This window comes from Pongo abelii, chromosome 17 (genome assembly GCF_028885655.2).
Source record: "Pongo abelii isolate AG06213 chromosome 17, NHGRI_mPonAbe1-v2.0_pri, whole genome shotgun sequence".
Taxonomy (NCBI): domain Eukaryota; kingdom Metazoa; phylum Chordata; class Mammalia; order Primates; family Hominidae; genus Pongo; species Pongo abelii.
In genome coordinates this window covers 45270158-45287025 of record NC_072002.2, presented here as the reverse complement: position 1 = coordinate 45287025, position 16868 = coordinate 45270158, and the positions used below count along the sequence as shown (strand labels likewise).

At 36.1% G+C, this 16868-nt stretch overlaps 1 protein-coding gene across 2 annotated transcripts in view; it reads left to right on the top strand.

Moving 5' to 3' along the window:
• DSC3 (desmocollin 3) overlaps positions 1-16509 on the top strand; it is a 53798-nt gene extending 37289 nt beyond the window's left edge. The window contains exons 13-17 of one of the 2 annotated variants that reach the window (XM_003778958.4): positions 1448-1672; positions 4074-4195; positions 8838-9095; positions 11386-11428; positions 11510-11585. In XM_003778958.4, coding sequence (XP_003779006.3) covers positions 1448-1672; positions 4074-4195; positions 8838-9095; positions 11386-11412 — 632 coding nt within the window. In that variant the 3' untranslated portion in view covers positions 11413-11428; positions 11510-11585. Of the gene's footprint in view, positions 1-1447; positions 1673-4073; positions 4196-8837; positions 9096-11385; positions 11429-11509 lie in introns of both variants that reach the window. The other variant, XM_002828138.4, reaches the window with a different exon arrangement.
• Positions 16510-16868: the final 359 nt, after the last annotated feature.

Sequence of the window (16868 nt, the reverse complement as noted above, 5' to 3'; positions counted from 1 at the left end):
CTTCGCTACCTGCATTGCAGTGCCTTTCCTGTTGTATTAACATCTGATTACTTCTCCCTTCCAATACATGAGTTTCCTAGAATGTTTGCAATTCATGTTTGTACTTCCAGCACCTAGCCTAATGCTTAGTAGATACTAATTGCTTCATAAATGTTTGCTTGTTCAATAATTGATTAATAATGTGCATAAAAGAAGAAACATACCAGGAGAATAAGTACATCCATGTCATTGGAGTTTAGAAGGTTTTAGTAAGAATGCCAAGAGGTTGGGTGGAAGGAAGGGTAGAGTCTGGTGGTGAAGGGCCTCATGAGCCAGGCTGAGGGGACTAACCTTGGTACAGTAGGCGACAGCAATTATGCATTGGGAATGTGCAAGTAAGGCAATACCATTCCCAGATTTACATCTTTTAAAGGTGACACTGATGACAGGAGGACAATATGAAGGGGGCAGAGTTGAGTGAAGGAAAATCAGAGGACAATGCACTACTGTGAATAACTGAGATATGACTACGGCTCCACTTGTTGTCTTGAAGGGGCCAGAGCGGAGGGATTTCAAGGATCTTACCTTAGACACAGTGTGGTCTTGAAGGGTCCTAAGTAAACCCAAGTGGTAATTCATATTCCTCTAGGGAGCCTTCAGGTATGAGGTGCAGCCAAAATCTTTGAAATTCTTACAGCTACAGCAGAGCATTTAATCAAGGCTTAGGAAATCCAGATGACTTCCAGGGTGTGTATTATGCTACTTTTTCATTTTACTTAGTCTATTATAAAAGCTCAGGGAGGTTGTAACTGCCATTGAAATTCTGTGGAGCTTTTGGTTAGTTGATAATACGGTCATTAAAATAATAGACCAAGACTATTTGGGAAAATTGGCTATCAGAGTTGATAAAAGTGAATTGTTATATAGATATTTCTGTTTTGTGTAAGTCTTATAAGTAGCCTGAGTGACATTAATTAGCTTCTGGTACTAAGATTACTTCTAGATGCAAAGGCATTAATCGTAAACAATCTATTGTGCTTTGAAAAATTACCTTATCCATACGAATAATGTGCAAATACTAGAAGGTCAATGGATAAGAAAATGTAAACTTCAGAAACTATTTTGTGTACCTGTAGATATATTGGTACTAAAGAAAAATGCTTGAAGTGTATGTTAACAGCCAACCTAACATTATTGGTTTGTATAGATAAACATTACTGGAATACTACTGGGCCACTCCAATGCCAAATTATTTCTTTAGGGCTCCCTTCTAAGGAATTACAAGGGACAACACATATAAGATAATATTAGAGTTTGAAAGGGTTGAAGATAGTCCTCCATTTTTATTTATTTTCATGTGGCAGGCAGTTCCTCGAGAATGATGCCTTCAAAAACAAGCGAGATGAAACAAATGCTAAGGGAAGAATAAATGATCATTAAAAAATAAACTTCTTTTATTTTCTTTCAGACACAGCTGCCCGTCTTTCATACCAGAAAAATGCTGGATTTCAAAAATATACCATTCCTATTACTGTAAAAGACAGGGCCGGCCAAGCTGCAACAAAATTATTGACAGTTAATCTATGTGAATGTACTCATCCAACTCAGTGTCGTGCGACTTCAAGGAGTGCAGGAGTAATACTTGGAAAATGGGCAATCCTTGCAATATTACTGGGTATAGCACTGCTCTTTTGTAAGTATTTTCACTTTCTTGAAATTAAATATATAATAAAAAATCTAGGTGCGGGAAAAGATGTTTAAAAAATAATCTTGTCCAAGCATCCTTTAGATGTGAGTCTCTTTCCAAGTTCCTTTTGTGTTATTACCTGAGTTGTGTTTAAATATTTTCTGTGAAGGGAACATGATCCTTCTTGAGATAAAAGACTTTATGCTTAGACATAATTGTTGACAATTCCTTAGATTTCACAGAATCTGACAAACAAATAGTCTTTATTTCTTGGTTGCAGTGCTATTCCTTTTAGGGCTAAATAGAACAATCTAAAATTTCTGCCTTAGGAAACTCCACTAAAAGCCACTTTCATTCCATATCTTCTTACCATCCAGCCACAGAGTTACGGGAGATGTTCTTTTCTCAGCAATGTCTCTTCTTGGGTATATCTTGCCAATTTTAAATTCTGTTAACCTCCTCCAGCCTAGATTAGCTTTGTTTTGTGATAAGAGTACAAGTTAAGAGCAAAGAACTCAGGAATCAGACTGCCTGGGTTTGTACCCCAACTTCATCGCTTGTAAGCCACGTGACCTGGGGCAAATTACTTAACTGTGCTTCAGTTTCCTCATCTGTGAAAGGAATAATTGTAGTAGCCTACCATATGGTGTAGCACTGAGGATTAAATGAGGTAATGCGTGTGAAGTGCTTAGAGCAGTACACAGTAAATTTCTAATGTGTTCATTATTTTTCATCAAGTCAAAAAATAAACATGTATCAAATACCTACTGTAGGCAGGAAACTGTTCTAGGTGCTTAGGAAAAATAGGGAAAGACAAACAAGCAAACAAGCAAAAACAATCATTCTGCCTTGTGACAGTTAATGAATAAATTAAATGCTATGGGGGAAAAAAAAGAGAGGCAAATAATTATGATCTGTAGTGCCATGGAGTGTGTTGGTGAGGAGGGTATTGGTGCCAGTGATTGCAATTTTCAATAGAGAGTTAGGTCTGAGAAGATTATTTTTAATGATTTTTGGAAGAGGTGAAAGAGCCAGATGGAATGCCTGGGAGAAGAACTTTCAATCAGACAGGGAAGTCAATGGAAAGGCCCTAATTTGTGATTATGTCTGGAGAAACCAAGGAGTGGCAGGAAAACCAGTGTAGTGAGAGTGGACAAGGGGAAGAGGATTAGGAAATGGAGCCAGAAAGGTAGTGTGGGGCCATGTAGGGTAGACAAGAGTTGGCACACTTTTTCTGTAAAGGATTAGATAGTATATATGTCAAGCTTTGCAGGCCATGTGTTTTCCATTGTATCCAATCAAATCTGTCCTTCAAACAGTAACACTGCTATAAAAATATGCAAATTATGGGCATTACTGTGTTCCAATAGAACATTATATATGGACTGTAAAATTTGAATTTCATGTAATTTTCTTTTTTTCTTTCTTTCTTTCTTTTTTTTTTTGAGGCGGAGTTTTGCTCTTGTTGCCCAGGCTGGAGGGCGATGGCAAGATCTTGGCTCACTGCAACCTCTGCCTCCCAGGTTCAAGTGATTCTCCTGCCTCAGCCTCCCGAGTAGCTGGGATTACAGGCATGTGCCACTGTGCCCGGCTAATTTTGTATTTTTAGTAGAGACAGGGTTTCTCCATGTTGGTCAGTCTGGTCTCGAACTCCTGACCTCAGGTGATCCACCCTCCTCAGCCTCCCAAAGTGCTGGGATTACAGGCGTGAGCCACTGCACCCGGCCGTAATTTTCACATTATAAACTCTTATTCTTCTGAATTTTTTCAACCATTTTAAAATACAAAGTCTTAGCTCACAGGCCATACAAAAATATGTAGTGCTCTGGGCTTGTGGATTTTGCCAATGCACTATAGGGTCTTTTAGACTGGAAGAATTGTTGTTATTATTCTTAGTTTAATTATCATGTGTTTTCAATCTCCCACAATTATGATTTAGAATAAGAATTCTTAATAGGCAAGATACAAAGTAGTTTCAATTAAGATAAATCTTTTCTAGGAAAGCAGTCTGTTTTTCTCATGTTTTTATGTACACAATTCTTTTTTTACATTTTCATTTAGGAAAATTATTTTTAGGGGAGTCAGTAAATTTTTTCAAAGTCTTTGTCTTAAATATAAGTGATTTTTTTTCTTTATGTATTGCTTAACTCATAATTCTAAGTACTTTATTTTGATGGGCAGAATTCAATTAGCGAGATATAATGAAAAAATACAGATTATTGCTTCTGATTCTAAAATCTAAGCTATCTGGTGACATGTTAACTTAGAACAGCCAAGATAATTCATGGGAAACCATGCTTAGTGGATTTATTTTCCACTTTGATCCTTAGGTGGTAAGAAATAAATGATGATTATTTTATTCTATGTATGCTAAAGTAAGTTATTTTATTTTTATTTTTAAATTCAGCTGTATTGCTAACTTTAGTATGTGGAGTTTTTGGTGCAACTAAAGGGAAACGTTTTCCTGAAGATTTAGCACAGCAAAACTTAATTATATCAAACACAGAAGCACCTGGAGACGATAGAGTGGTAAGTAATTTTTAAATAAATATGTATTTGTGTCTCCGATAATTTATTTAATTCATCCTCATAAACTCATTTCAAAATTTAGGAGTTAATTTATATTTTTAATTGAATCAGAATTAGTAGGCATAAATATTTTCTGTCAATATTCATATGTTTATGTAGTGGTAATTTATTAAACTTCTTAATCCAGATGTATTGTTTTAGTCATCTTTTTTCCACTCTAGTGTCATAGTTTAAACTTATTCTTTGATGTTGAGTATTTATTATAACAATACTTTGTTTTGCCTGCACTCTACAATGTATATTTCCAGATATAATTTGTTTATGTAACTTGTTGACCATTTATAATGGGGAAAAAAGCTTGCTAAAAGTTCTCAAGATAACTAGGAAAATATCAATGAGATATATCTAAAAGAAAGGGAGAAGGGTTTGGAAGATTACTGCCACTCTCTTTCCTTATATATTTCTTAGGACTTCTGAGGTGCTTTTATGCTTCTTGTTTTGTGTAAAGTATATATACATATATATATATATACACACACACATATACACAAAGTATATGTGTATATATACACATATACACAAAGTATATGTGTATATATACACATATACACAAAGTATATATATATATACACACACACAAAGTATATATGTATACACAAAGTATAGTATACACAAAGTATATATATATATATATATATATATACACACACAAAAGTACTTACAAGGCATGTTCTCACCTCAAAAAGATGCCAACTTATTTATGAGAAATAGGTCCTACTTTTATGGAAAAGCAAAATAGGAACATGACAATAAACCAATATGATAAAGCACTGTCGGAGTTCAAAAATACCTATGATACCTAAATGTACTCATGTAGTTTGGATCAACCAGAAACGCTGGCGACAAGAGATACAGCTTACTTGGTAACTTAAAGAATAAGAACTGTTTGAAAGTGAAGAGATGGTGAGAATAGCTAAAGAAGAGGAAAACAGCATAGCCTACAAGACAGGAGATGACAAAGTTTAGGGGCTATTTAGCAAATAATAAATAAATTGATTTAGAATAGAAGAAATCATGTGTTGGAATAGAGGCTTGAAACAAGTTCGGTGTTAGAGAAGAGAATATTAAGAGACAAGTGGGAGATAGGACTTTTAAATCCTGCACTAAGAATTTCGGATTTATTCTCATGGTAAGGGAGAGCCAGCCAAGGCTTTTCTACAGCAGAGAGGTATAATCAAGCAGCGTGAAGCTGAGTCAGTAGGGTGATCAGTGAGAATAGGAAGACATCAGGGTTGGGGAAGATGAAAGCTTAGTTTAAGCATGAGTTAATTCTACCAGGATGATGGTAATTGTTATAGTAAGATAGGGATGAATAAGAAATATTTCAAAGGTATAAATGATAAGGTTGTTGACTAGCTGAACTTAAGGAACAAAGTAAAAAGCAGAGTCAAAGTGGCAGAGGCTATAGCCAGGGACAATGACTGCATATCCAGCCTTTTCTATGTCTCGGGCTGAAGATGCCTTTCTTATTCACTATTTCTCTCTTCAACTCCTCCACACCACCATGCAAAATCGTAGCCCATCTATGCTTCACATGCCTACATGTAGAAACCTGTGATTATCTCTCCAGCGAGAAAGCAGGTTTAATCCCTTGACAGTCCTTGACTCATAGTAAGTTCTTATTTTATTTTTAAGACCGGCATGGATGACTTTTACTTACTATTTGTTCTTTGCCATTTAATGCTAGAGCTGATGATATTGAGTGGTCATTTCACAATATGTACCTGTTCTGTGTTAGGAACACTTCTAAAAGGGGCTTGGAATTATTAATTTATACAAAAACATAAAATCTCATCTTGAATCTATAAACTTGCTTTAATACAATGAGTAAAAGTGATCATTTTAGCTTTGGATCTGAATTTCACTTGAAGGCATGCACGTGGGATTAGGAGTTGGGTGAATAATCAGGACTGGAAAAGTAAACCTAGAAATTATTGACATGGATAAGGAGTTGTTGATACCCTGTGAGAATGAACTTTGGGAAATGCGGATGGAGGAGGACAGAAAGGAGCAGAGAATAGAAAGTATGAAAGCTAGCCCTGTAGGCTCAGCATTGCTTTCAGTTTATTTTAAATTCCTCTTTTATTCACTTAGAAATATGATCTTTGAACTTGTGTTTATTACAATGAAATTATACCATCAAGAAGATTTAATAATTAGGAGAGTTTTTCTTTTTTCCTTTTTTTGTAATTGAACTTTATTGTAACAGCAACTTAAGAAAAAAAATGTAGGGTAGCACTGCCACCAAATGGCTACTTTTCAATTCTTTTTTTCTGGTATTTTTTTCTAAGGCAATGAGATAGTTAAGTATGACTCTTGTAGATATATTTCAGGTTCAATAAGTCATCTGTATTTGAAAAATTTTTCAATTTAGTTAAAGACTGCATTTTAAGTAGAAAAAAATTTAAATTGATAGGAAGGTGGCACAAAGGAACCTGAATGTAATGGAGGTTCTTGTCCTGGAAGTAATGTAACTGTTTGTAATGAAAACTGACATGTCGAGGTTACCACTGTAACTAAACGTCTGTCCTATGGCTCAGAGGGTTGGAGTGAAGTTCCAGTATTAAATTAATGTTTAATGAAGACTTTTTTCATTTTAAAGCATTTCCTTGACTCTTTGTCATCCTCTAGTTCCCTCCACATCTCTCTTTTTCTTTCAAACTGAACTTTAGGAAAGAAAAAATTGTATTTGATTTCTCTATAGTACTCCTTCCTGCTTACCCAGCACTCCCTGGAAATTCTTTTGGCAAAGCTCATCAATGGCTATTCTTTCACTTAAATCCAATGGGCACTTATACTTTAATTGAACCCATTCTTGCCTTGCTGTGACTTTTTTGTTGTTGTTAACATCATTGGCTGCTCCCACTCCTTACCATATTCTCTCTTCATGTCTTCAGAGTCCTGCCTCTTTGGTTTTCTCTGTTATCTCAGGGGCTACTCAGATCTGGCCTGTCACAGCTGTGTTTCTCTTACCCTCCCCTTAAAATGTGATTTTTCTTGTGATTCTCTCCTTAGCCCTTTTTATTTTGGTTGACAATTTTCTCTGGATAGGTCCTCTATTCCCATGGCCTCAACTATCACCTATTTGGGAGTGTCTCCCAGAATTATATCTCCAGCTCAAATCGCTCATCTGAGTTCCAAATCTGCATATTCATATATTCATCTTGGACATCCCACATGTTTCCAAGGTTTACCATATTCAAACTTTAGTTGCTCACTCTCCTCTTGCCCGTAAGCACATCTTTCTTCCCTGTTACAGTAAGTTGTACCATCTACCTATTTGCCTTCGTGGAACACAAAAGAATAATTTCTGACTCTGTCCTTGATTGCCTCATCCATCTAGATACTTGTAGACTCTCTGTGGAGTCCATCTACTTCTTTCAATCATCACTGCTTCTTCCTTGGCTTAGGTCCTTATCATTTTCACCTGGAATATCAGATCAGATCAGATACAATGACCCCCATCTGATCTCCGTGACCCCAAATTTGTCTTCTTATTTGTCTTCCACATTATTGCTTAGAATGATATTTTTGAAATGTGTTTCTCTCTGTACTGAGTTAAAATTCTTCACAGTCCCTGTAATCTTCATAATAAAGTCTATTTTTTTAGCATAGCATATAGATCTTTATATCTTATGGCCTTTTATAACCTTTCTAGCCTCCCCCCAACCCTAATCTTATGTGGTAGCTGTTCTCAACTGACTGAAGTTGGGGACCCCTGAAGGACATTGTTTGCCTTTTGCCTCCAGACCCTTCTACAGTGGTTGCCTTGTTTGTCCCACTCCTACTAGTCCCTAGTCTCTTAGCTCAGAGTTTTTCCAGTTACCTGATCTATTCCACTTACCCTGTTTGGATTTGAATTTTAATGCTCTACTTCTGTGCTCTTGTAACATTTTGTGCTCACCTACATAGTAGAGTAATCACATTCTTAAAGTATTTGTTTTTCTCTCTCCCTGGAATAAGAGCTTCTTGGAACCATCGAGAGACTATGTCTATCTTTATATCCCTAGGCTTTTGCATTTGCTATGGTGAAATTTGTCCCTAAAAGCTGATATATTGGAAACTTAATCCCCAATGCAACAGTGTTGACAGGTGAGACCTTTAGTAGGTGATTAGGTCATGAGGGCTCCGCTCTCATGAATGGATTACTGTCTTTATCATGGGAATGGGTTTATTATCATGAAAGCTTATTGTAAAAGCAAGTTCAGTCCCCTGTTGCTCCTCTCTCCCTCTCTCCCTCTCCCTCTCACTCTTGCTCTTTTGCCCTTCCACCTTCTGCCATGGGATGGGCCCTCGCCAAATGTGAACTCCTTGATCTTGGACTTCCCAGACGTCATAACTGTAAGAAATAAATCTCTGTTCTTTAAAAATTACCCAGTCTCAGGTATTCTGTTATAGCAGTACAAAATGAATGAAGATGGCATCTGGGCGCATAATTAGAAACTGATAAATGTCTGTTGAATGAATGAATGAATGAATGAATGAATAAAAGGTTCAACAAATATTCTCTCTCCTTTGCCTTCTCATGACAATTTAGAATCCTTTTCCTCTCAACATGAATTATTTAATTTTATTATTTCAGTGCTCTGTCAATGGATTTATGACCCAAACTGCCAACAACTCTAGCCAAGGTTTTTGTGGTACTATGGGATCAGGAATGAAAAATGGAGGGCAGGAAACCATTGAAATGATGAAAGGAGGAAACCAGACCTTGGAATCCTGCCGGGGGGCTGGGCATCATCATACCCTGGACTCCTGCAGGGGAGGACACACGGAGGTGGACAACTGCAGATACACTTACTCGGAGTGGCACAGTTTTACTCAGCCCCGTCTCGGTGAAGTGAGTTTCCTTAGGTGTTTTGACTCTAAAATTTAAACCTCCGAATGGAGAAAAATAGACAATTCAAATTAACATGTATTTTCTATATTTTTCTGTGGGCTCTCTCTTGCTTCTTCTGTTCATTTTCCCATGCTCTTTGATTTTGTTACATTATTTAATTTAAAAGATTTTATTTCATTTATCATATTTCATTTAATTTATAAAATCCCATAAATATAGGAGGTTTTTAATATTCTTCACTAATGTCTCATTTTTAGTTGTGTATTTACCTCATGAACCCTTTTGATATAGAAGATTGTGAAAGCAATTCTAGTTCCTCACAATTACAGACTTTTCAAATGAAATCTGTATTTCTCTGTGAAAACACCAACATTTGTAGGCAGTTTTAGGATAAAGATTAAATAGCATGATTTATATATATTTTTTATCTTATTGCAAATTGACAAAATTTAATTTATATGCTTATGGGGCACAAAGTGATATTATGATTTATGTCTGCAATGTAGAATGATTAAATCACACTTAACATATGCATCACCTCAAATACTTCTTTTTTGTGGTGAGAACATTTGAAATGTACTTCCTTTGCAATTTTGAAATATAACATATACTATTATTAACTATAGTCACCATTGCAGGACATATTTTAAATATACAAAGCACCATGCAAATGTAAAGTGCTTTTATTTTAAGGAAAGCAAGAATATGAAAGAAAGAAGGAATTAAAATAAGGAATTCTCTGTTCATACCAAAATCCCCTATGAAGCAGAAGCTTTTTTCTTTCTTTTCTTTTCTTTTCTTTTCTTTTTTTTTTTTAAAGACAGGGTCTTGCTCTGTCGCTGAGGCTGGAGTTCAGTGGTGCAATCTCCACTCACTGCAGCCTTGACCTCCTGGGCTCAGGTGATCCTTCTATGTCAGCCCCCTGAGTAGCTTGGACTACAGGTATACATCACCACACCTGGATAAATTTTGTATTTTTTGTGGAGAAGGTGTTTTGCTATGTTGCCCAGGTTGGTCTCCAATTCCCAGGCTCAAGTGATCCACCCACTTTGGCCTCCCAAAGTGCCAGGATTATACGCATGAGGCACTGGGCTTGGCAAAATCCTCTATGAAGCTTTTAAAACATAACTAATGTCTGTGTTCTACTCTAAAAGATTCTAATTTAATGAATTTGGGGTTTTTTGTTTGTTTTGTTTTTGTTTTACATTTCTGAGATGATTCAAATATGCGGCTAGGTAGAAGCCACTGGATTAGACACTCTTCTGGACTAAATTTTTACCTCTTTTGTCAGAGGATACCAGCGCCATTGCAGGACATACAGTGGACCTTTAATCCTTGAATGGAATGCAAATGGGTGATACTCTGGTATAGGACTGTAGGTTATGTATCCATAGCATTTTGGAGGGTCAAATTCAAGTGTTAATTCTTTTTCTACTTCTAGACAGTCAGTATTATGTAATATCAGGTTGAGATGGAGTGAAGCTTAAGACATAATCTTAGGAGGGTTCCTCAGTTGCACACCAGGTAATAGGAGGTAAGGCTAACAATGTCATCAAGAAAGAACGTAAGCCACGCCAGTGAACTCCACATAGGCAAGGAGAGGGCACACAGGTGAGGAAAGGGAGGAGACACGGCAGTTGACGAGTTGGCAGACAGGCTAGTGGCAGAGAGGGTAGGTGTGGCTGAATGCATGGCGTCTTCATTACAAAAGCCCAGTTTTTGCAATATGGGTTATGTTCATTCTTTTTAATTTCATTGAACTTTTCGGTGCATGTATCTATTTTGCCATGTTTGGGTATCTTGGAAACTTGATTCTGAAGTTAATGTGGTAAATCCTACCTACTTTATAATTGCATGTAATAGTGATTCAAGTTAACATGTATTGTACATTTAATATGTGCTGGGCATAATATGTGTATTGTGCATTATTATTTTGTCATTAATTTCTAAAATAATCTTGTTAGGTGGTCACTGAGACTAAAAGATATTTGGTCAGTTGCCCAAAGTCATATAGCTAGTTGGTAAAGCCAGAGCTTTGACTCACAACCAAGGCTGTTTGACATCCTATCTCAAACTCCTAACCAGTATGACTATTGTCTCTATTTTTTAGACTAGGCTGACCTCTGTGTATAAAATTTAGGGATAAGCATTTAATGATAACTTGAATGTACTTAAATATAAAACTTGTATACATAATTTTTTATTTATGTGGATTACTAGAAATGTAAACTATACTGACTTTATGGTATGGTTGTGATATAGACCAATCATGTGCATTTTTTGTGTGTAGGAATCCATTAGAGGACACACTGGTTAAAAATTAAACATAAAAGGTAAATAAAAATAAATTTTAAGTTCATATATTTAAGTTGTTTAAAACTATAATGCAATTCATTTTTTAAAAAATTTTACAGAAATTGCATCAATGCAATCAGAATGAAGACCGCATGCCATCCCAAGATTATGTCCTCACTTATAACTATGAGGGAAGAGGATCTCCAGCTGGTTCTGTGGGCTGCTGCAGTGAAAAACAGGAAGAAGATGGCCTTGACTTTTTAAATAATTTGGAACCCAAATTTATTACATTAGCAGAAGCATGCACAAAGAAATAATGTCACTGTGCTACAATTAGGTCTTTGCCAGACATTCTGGAGGTTTCCAAAAATAATATTGTAAAATTCAATTTCAACATGTATGTATATGATGATTTTTTTCTCAATTTTGAATTATGCTACTCACCAATTTATATTTTTAAAGTAAGTTGTTGCTTATCTTTTCCAAAAAGTGAAAAATGTTAAAACAGACAACTGGTAAATCTTAAACTCCAGCACTGGAATTAAGGTCTCTAAAGCATCTGCTCTTTTTTTTTTTTACGGATATTTTAGTAATAAATATGTTGGATAAATATTAGTCCAACAATAGCTAAGTTATGCTAATACCACATTATTATATATTCACTTTGAGTAACAGTTTAAAAAATAAACAAGAAATATTGAGTATCACTATGTGAAGAAAGTTTTGGAAAAGAAACAATGAAGACTGAATTAAATTAAAAATGTTGCAGCTCATAAAGAATTGGGACTCATCCCTACTGCACTATCAAATTCATTTGACTTTGGAGGCAAAATTTGTTGAAGTACCCTATGAAGTAGCAATTTTCTATAGGAATATAGTTGGAAATAAATGCGTGTGTGTATATTATTATTAATCAATGCAATATTTAAAATGAAATGAGAACAAAGAGGAAAATGGTAAAAACTTGAAATGAGACTGGGGTACAGTTTGTCCTACAATAGAAAAAAGAGAGAGCTTTCTAGGCCTGGCTCTTAAATGCTGCATTGTAACTGAGTCTATGAGGAAATAGTTCCTGTCCAATTTGTGTAATTTGTTTAAAATTGTAAATAAATTAAACTTTTCTGGTTTCTGTGGAAAGGAAATAGGGAACCCAGGGGAACAGTAGGTTTGCTTTGCAGTCTGTTTCAAGATTTCTGTATCCACAAGTTAGTAGCAAACTGGGGAATACTCGCTGCAGCTAGGGTTCCCTGCTTTTTGGTAGCAAGGGTCCAGAGATGAGGTGTTTTTTTTGGGGAGCTAATAACAAAAACATTTTAAAACTTACCTTTACTGAAGTTAAATCCTCTATTGCTGTTTCTGTTCTCTCTTATATTGACCAACATCTTTTTAATTTAGATCCAAATAACCATGTCCTCCTAGAGTTTAGAGGCTAGAGGGAGCTGAGGGAAGGATCTTACTGAAAGCACCCTGGGGAGATTGATTGTCCTTAGACCTAAGCCCCACAAACTTGACACCTGATCAGGGCCTGGGAGCTACAAAATTTCATTTTTCTCCTCACTGCCATTCTTCTGAGTGGCATTGGCGTGAATCAAGGAAAGCCAGGCCTCGTGGGCCCCCTTCTTTCGGCTTTCTGCTAAAGCAACACCTCCAGCAGAGATTCCCTTAAGTGACTCCAAGTTTTCCACCATCCTTCAGCATGAATTAATTTTTAATCAGTTTGCTTTCTCCAGAGAAATTTTAAAATAATAGAAGAAATAGAAATTTTGAATGTATGAAAGAAAAAGATCAAGTTGTCATTTTAGAACAGAGGGAACTTTGGGAGAAAGCAGCCCAAGTAGGTTATTTGGACAGTCAGAGGGCAACAGGAAGACCTTCAAGGTCAAGGAGAGACCACAGGGAATATGGGTGGGAGTAAAGACAACATCGTCTGCTTCACACTTTTTCCTAGGCTTGGCACTGCCTTTTCCTTTCTCAGGCCAATGGCAACTGCCATTTGAGTCCGGTGAGGGATCAGCCAACCTCTTCTCTATGGCTCACCTTATTTGGAGTGAGAAATCAAGGAGACAGAGCTGACTGCATGATGAGTCTGAAGGCATTTGCAGGATGAGCCTGAACTTGTTGTGCAGAACAAACAAGGCATTCATGGGAATTGCTGTATTCCTCCTGTAGCCCTCCCTCTGGGCACTAAGAAGGTCTATGAATTAAATGTGTATCTAAAATTCTGATTTATTCCTACATTTTCTGTTTTCTAATTTGACCCTAAAATCTATGTGTTTTAGACTTAGACTTTTTATTTCCACCCCCCCCCCCCCCCTTTTTTTTGAGACGGAGTCTCGCTCTGACGCACAGGCTGGAGTGCAGTGGCTCCGATCTCCCCCTCCCGGGTTCACGCCATTCTCCTGCCTCAGCCTTCCGAGCTGCTGGGACTACAGGCGCCCGCCACCACGCCCGGCTAATTTTTCGTATTTTTAGTAGAGACGGGGTTTCACTGTGTTAGCCAGGGTGGTCTCGATCTCCTGATCTCGTGATCTGCCCACCTTGGCCTCCCAAAGTGCTGGGATTACAGGAGTGAGCCACCGCTCCAGGCCTTGTTTTCCGTTTAAAGTCTTCTTCTTTTAATGTAATCATTTTGAACATGTGTGAAAGTTGATCATACGAATTGGATCAATCTTGAAATACTCAACCAAAAGACAGTCGAGAAGCCAGGGGGAGAAAGAACTCAGGGCACAAAATCTTGCTCTGAGAATGGAATTCTCTGCAAGCTTAGTTGCTGAAATTTCCTGCTGTAACCGGAAGCCAGTTTTATCTAATGGCTACTGAAACACCCACTGTGTTTTGCGCACTCCCTCACTCACCAATCAAAACCGGCCACGTCCCCGAGACCTTACTAGTGCCGATAAACTTTCTCGAAGAGTAACCAGTATCACTTCCCTGTTTATAAAACCTCTAACCATCTCTTTGTTCTTTGAACATGCTGAAAACCACCTGGTCTGCATGTATGCCCTAATTTGTAATTCTTTTCTCTCAAATGAAAATTTAATTTTAGGGATTCATTTCTATATTTTCACATATGTAGTATTATTATTTCCATATATGTGTAAGGTGAAATTTATGGTATTTGAGTGTGCAAGAAAATATATTTTTAAAGCTTTCATTTTCTCCCCCAGTGAATGATTTAGAAATTTTTATATAAATGTACAGAATGTTTTTTCTTACTTTTATAAGGAAGCAGCTGTCTAAAATGCAGTGGGATTTGTTTTGCAATGTTTTAAACAGAGCTTTAATATTGCTATTAAAATAAGTTACTTTGCTTTTAAAGAAACTTGGCTGCTTAAAATAAGCAAAAATTGGATGCGTAAAGTAATATTTACAGATATGGGGGGATGTAATAAAACAATATTAACTTGGTTTCTTGTTTTTGCTGTATTTAGAGATTAAATAATTCTAAGATGATCACATTGCAAAATTATGCTTACGGCTGGCATGGAAATGGAAATACTCAATTATGTCTTTGTTGTATTAATGGGGAATATTTTGGACAGTGTTTCATTATCAAATTGTCAACATCATTAATATATATTGTAATGTTGGGAAGAGATCACTATTTTGAAGCACAACTTTACAGATGAGTATCTATGTATACATATGTATAATAAATTTTGATTGGGTATTAAAAGTATTAGAAGGTGGTTATAATTGCAGAGTATTCCATGAATAGTACACTGACACAGGGGTTTTACTTTGAGGAGCAGTGTAGTCAAGGGAAAACATGAGTTAAAAAGAAAAGCAGGCAATATTGCAGTCTTGATTCTGCCACGTACAGGATAGATAATGCCTGAACTTTAATCACAAGATGATCCAAACATAATGGTGCTCTGTGCTTCACAGTGAATCTTTTCCCCATGCAGAAGTGTGCTCCGCCACAAACGTAAGACTGATCATTTCAAAAATCTATGAGTTATCTCAAAAGACTTACATTTTAATATAGGTTGAACCAAAATTTCAATTCCAGTAACTTCTATTGTAACCATTATTTTTATGTATGGCTTCAAGAATGTTCATTGGATTTTTGTTTGTAATAGCAAAATACTGGATACATTTCATGTGTCCCTCAGTATTGACTTGGTTGAATATTGGGTCATAATGGTTGAGAAGCATGGACGCTAGAGCCAGAATGCTTGGATATGAATCCTGGATCTGTCACTTACTTCTGTGTGACCTTTGAAAGGCTACTTATTTCCTCTCTTAGCTTTCTCATTAAAATCAATGGACAAAGCCAACCTCATGGGGTTGTTAAATGATTAAATTAGTTAATATACTTAAAGTACATAGAACACTGCCGGCACATAGTAAAAGAGTTATAAGTGTGAGGTAGTTGGTAAAATTATGTAGTTGGATATACTACCGAACAATATCTAATCTCTTTTTAGGGAAATAAAGTTTGTGCATATATATATAATCCCGAAACATGATTTCCAGACAATGGAATTGATAATTTATTCTTTCTGTATTGATTTTTTCACAATGAACATTGATAACACTTATTTGATTTTATTTTAAGTCCCAGGGTACATTTGCAGGATGTGCAGGTTTGTTACATAGGTAAATGTATCCCATGGTGGTTTGCTGCACCTATCAACCTGATAACATTTTTAATTTAAGAAAAAAGTTAACACCAGCTTAGACAGTTTATTTTGGCTCTTATATTATTTAGAATTAGGCTTAGTTTCATGGGCAGAAAAATTAAATAGTATTCAGAATATGTTTACGGGCTTCTCTATTCGACAGTTTATTTTGATTGCAAAGGTTTGAATCTCAGAACCTTCTTTTCCCTTTACTTAAAAAATGGTAAAATTCATAAAACATGGTTATGAGTGGTTAAAATTCATCATGTTCACCATTTTAAAGTGTATAATTCAGTGACTTTAGTACATTTAAAATGTTGTGCAACTGTTACCACTATCTAGTTCTGGAACATTTTCATCACCCCAAGAGGAAACCTTTTAAGCAGTCATTCTCCTCTTCCCCTCCCTGCATTATCCCCTGGCAACCACTAATATCTTTTCTGTCTCTATGGATTTGCCTACTCTGGACATTCATATAAATGAAATCATACATATGTGGCCTTGTGTGTCTGGCTTCTTTCACTGAAATGAGGACTTTTCATGCATCCCTTTACTTGGGAATGAAATCCTAGAATATCTGAAAGGACTTGTTCAGGCTTTTCTCAGAAACAAATATGATTATCAGTATTCTATCAAATTCAAAATGAGTATTTTTAAAAGGAACATCAAATGAGATAAAGCAAAAATAGATCTGATAATAGGTATAACAGTATGTACAAATACTTGTTATTTGTGGAAGCATCCTACCTTCTTGGCAAAAATTTACAGTTATAAAAATTGGCTAGCATAAATGGTCACAAAGAAAACTGACAATGCAAATACTATAAATGGTTTAATTTTATATAAGGGGCCA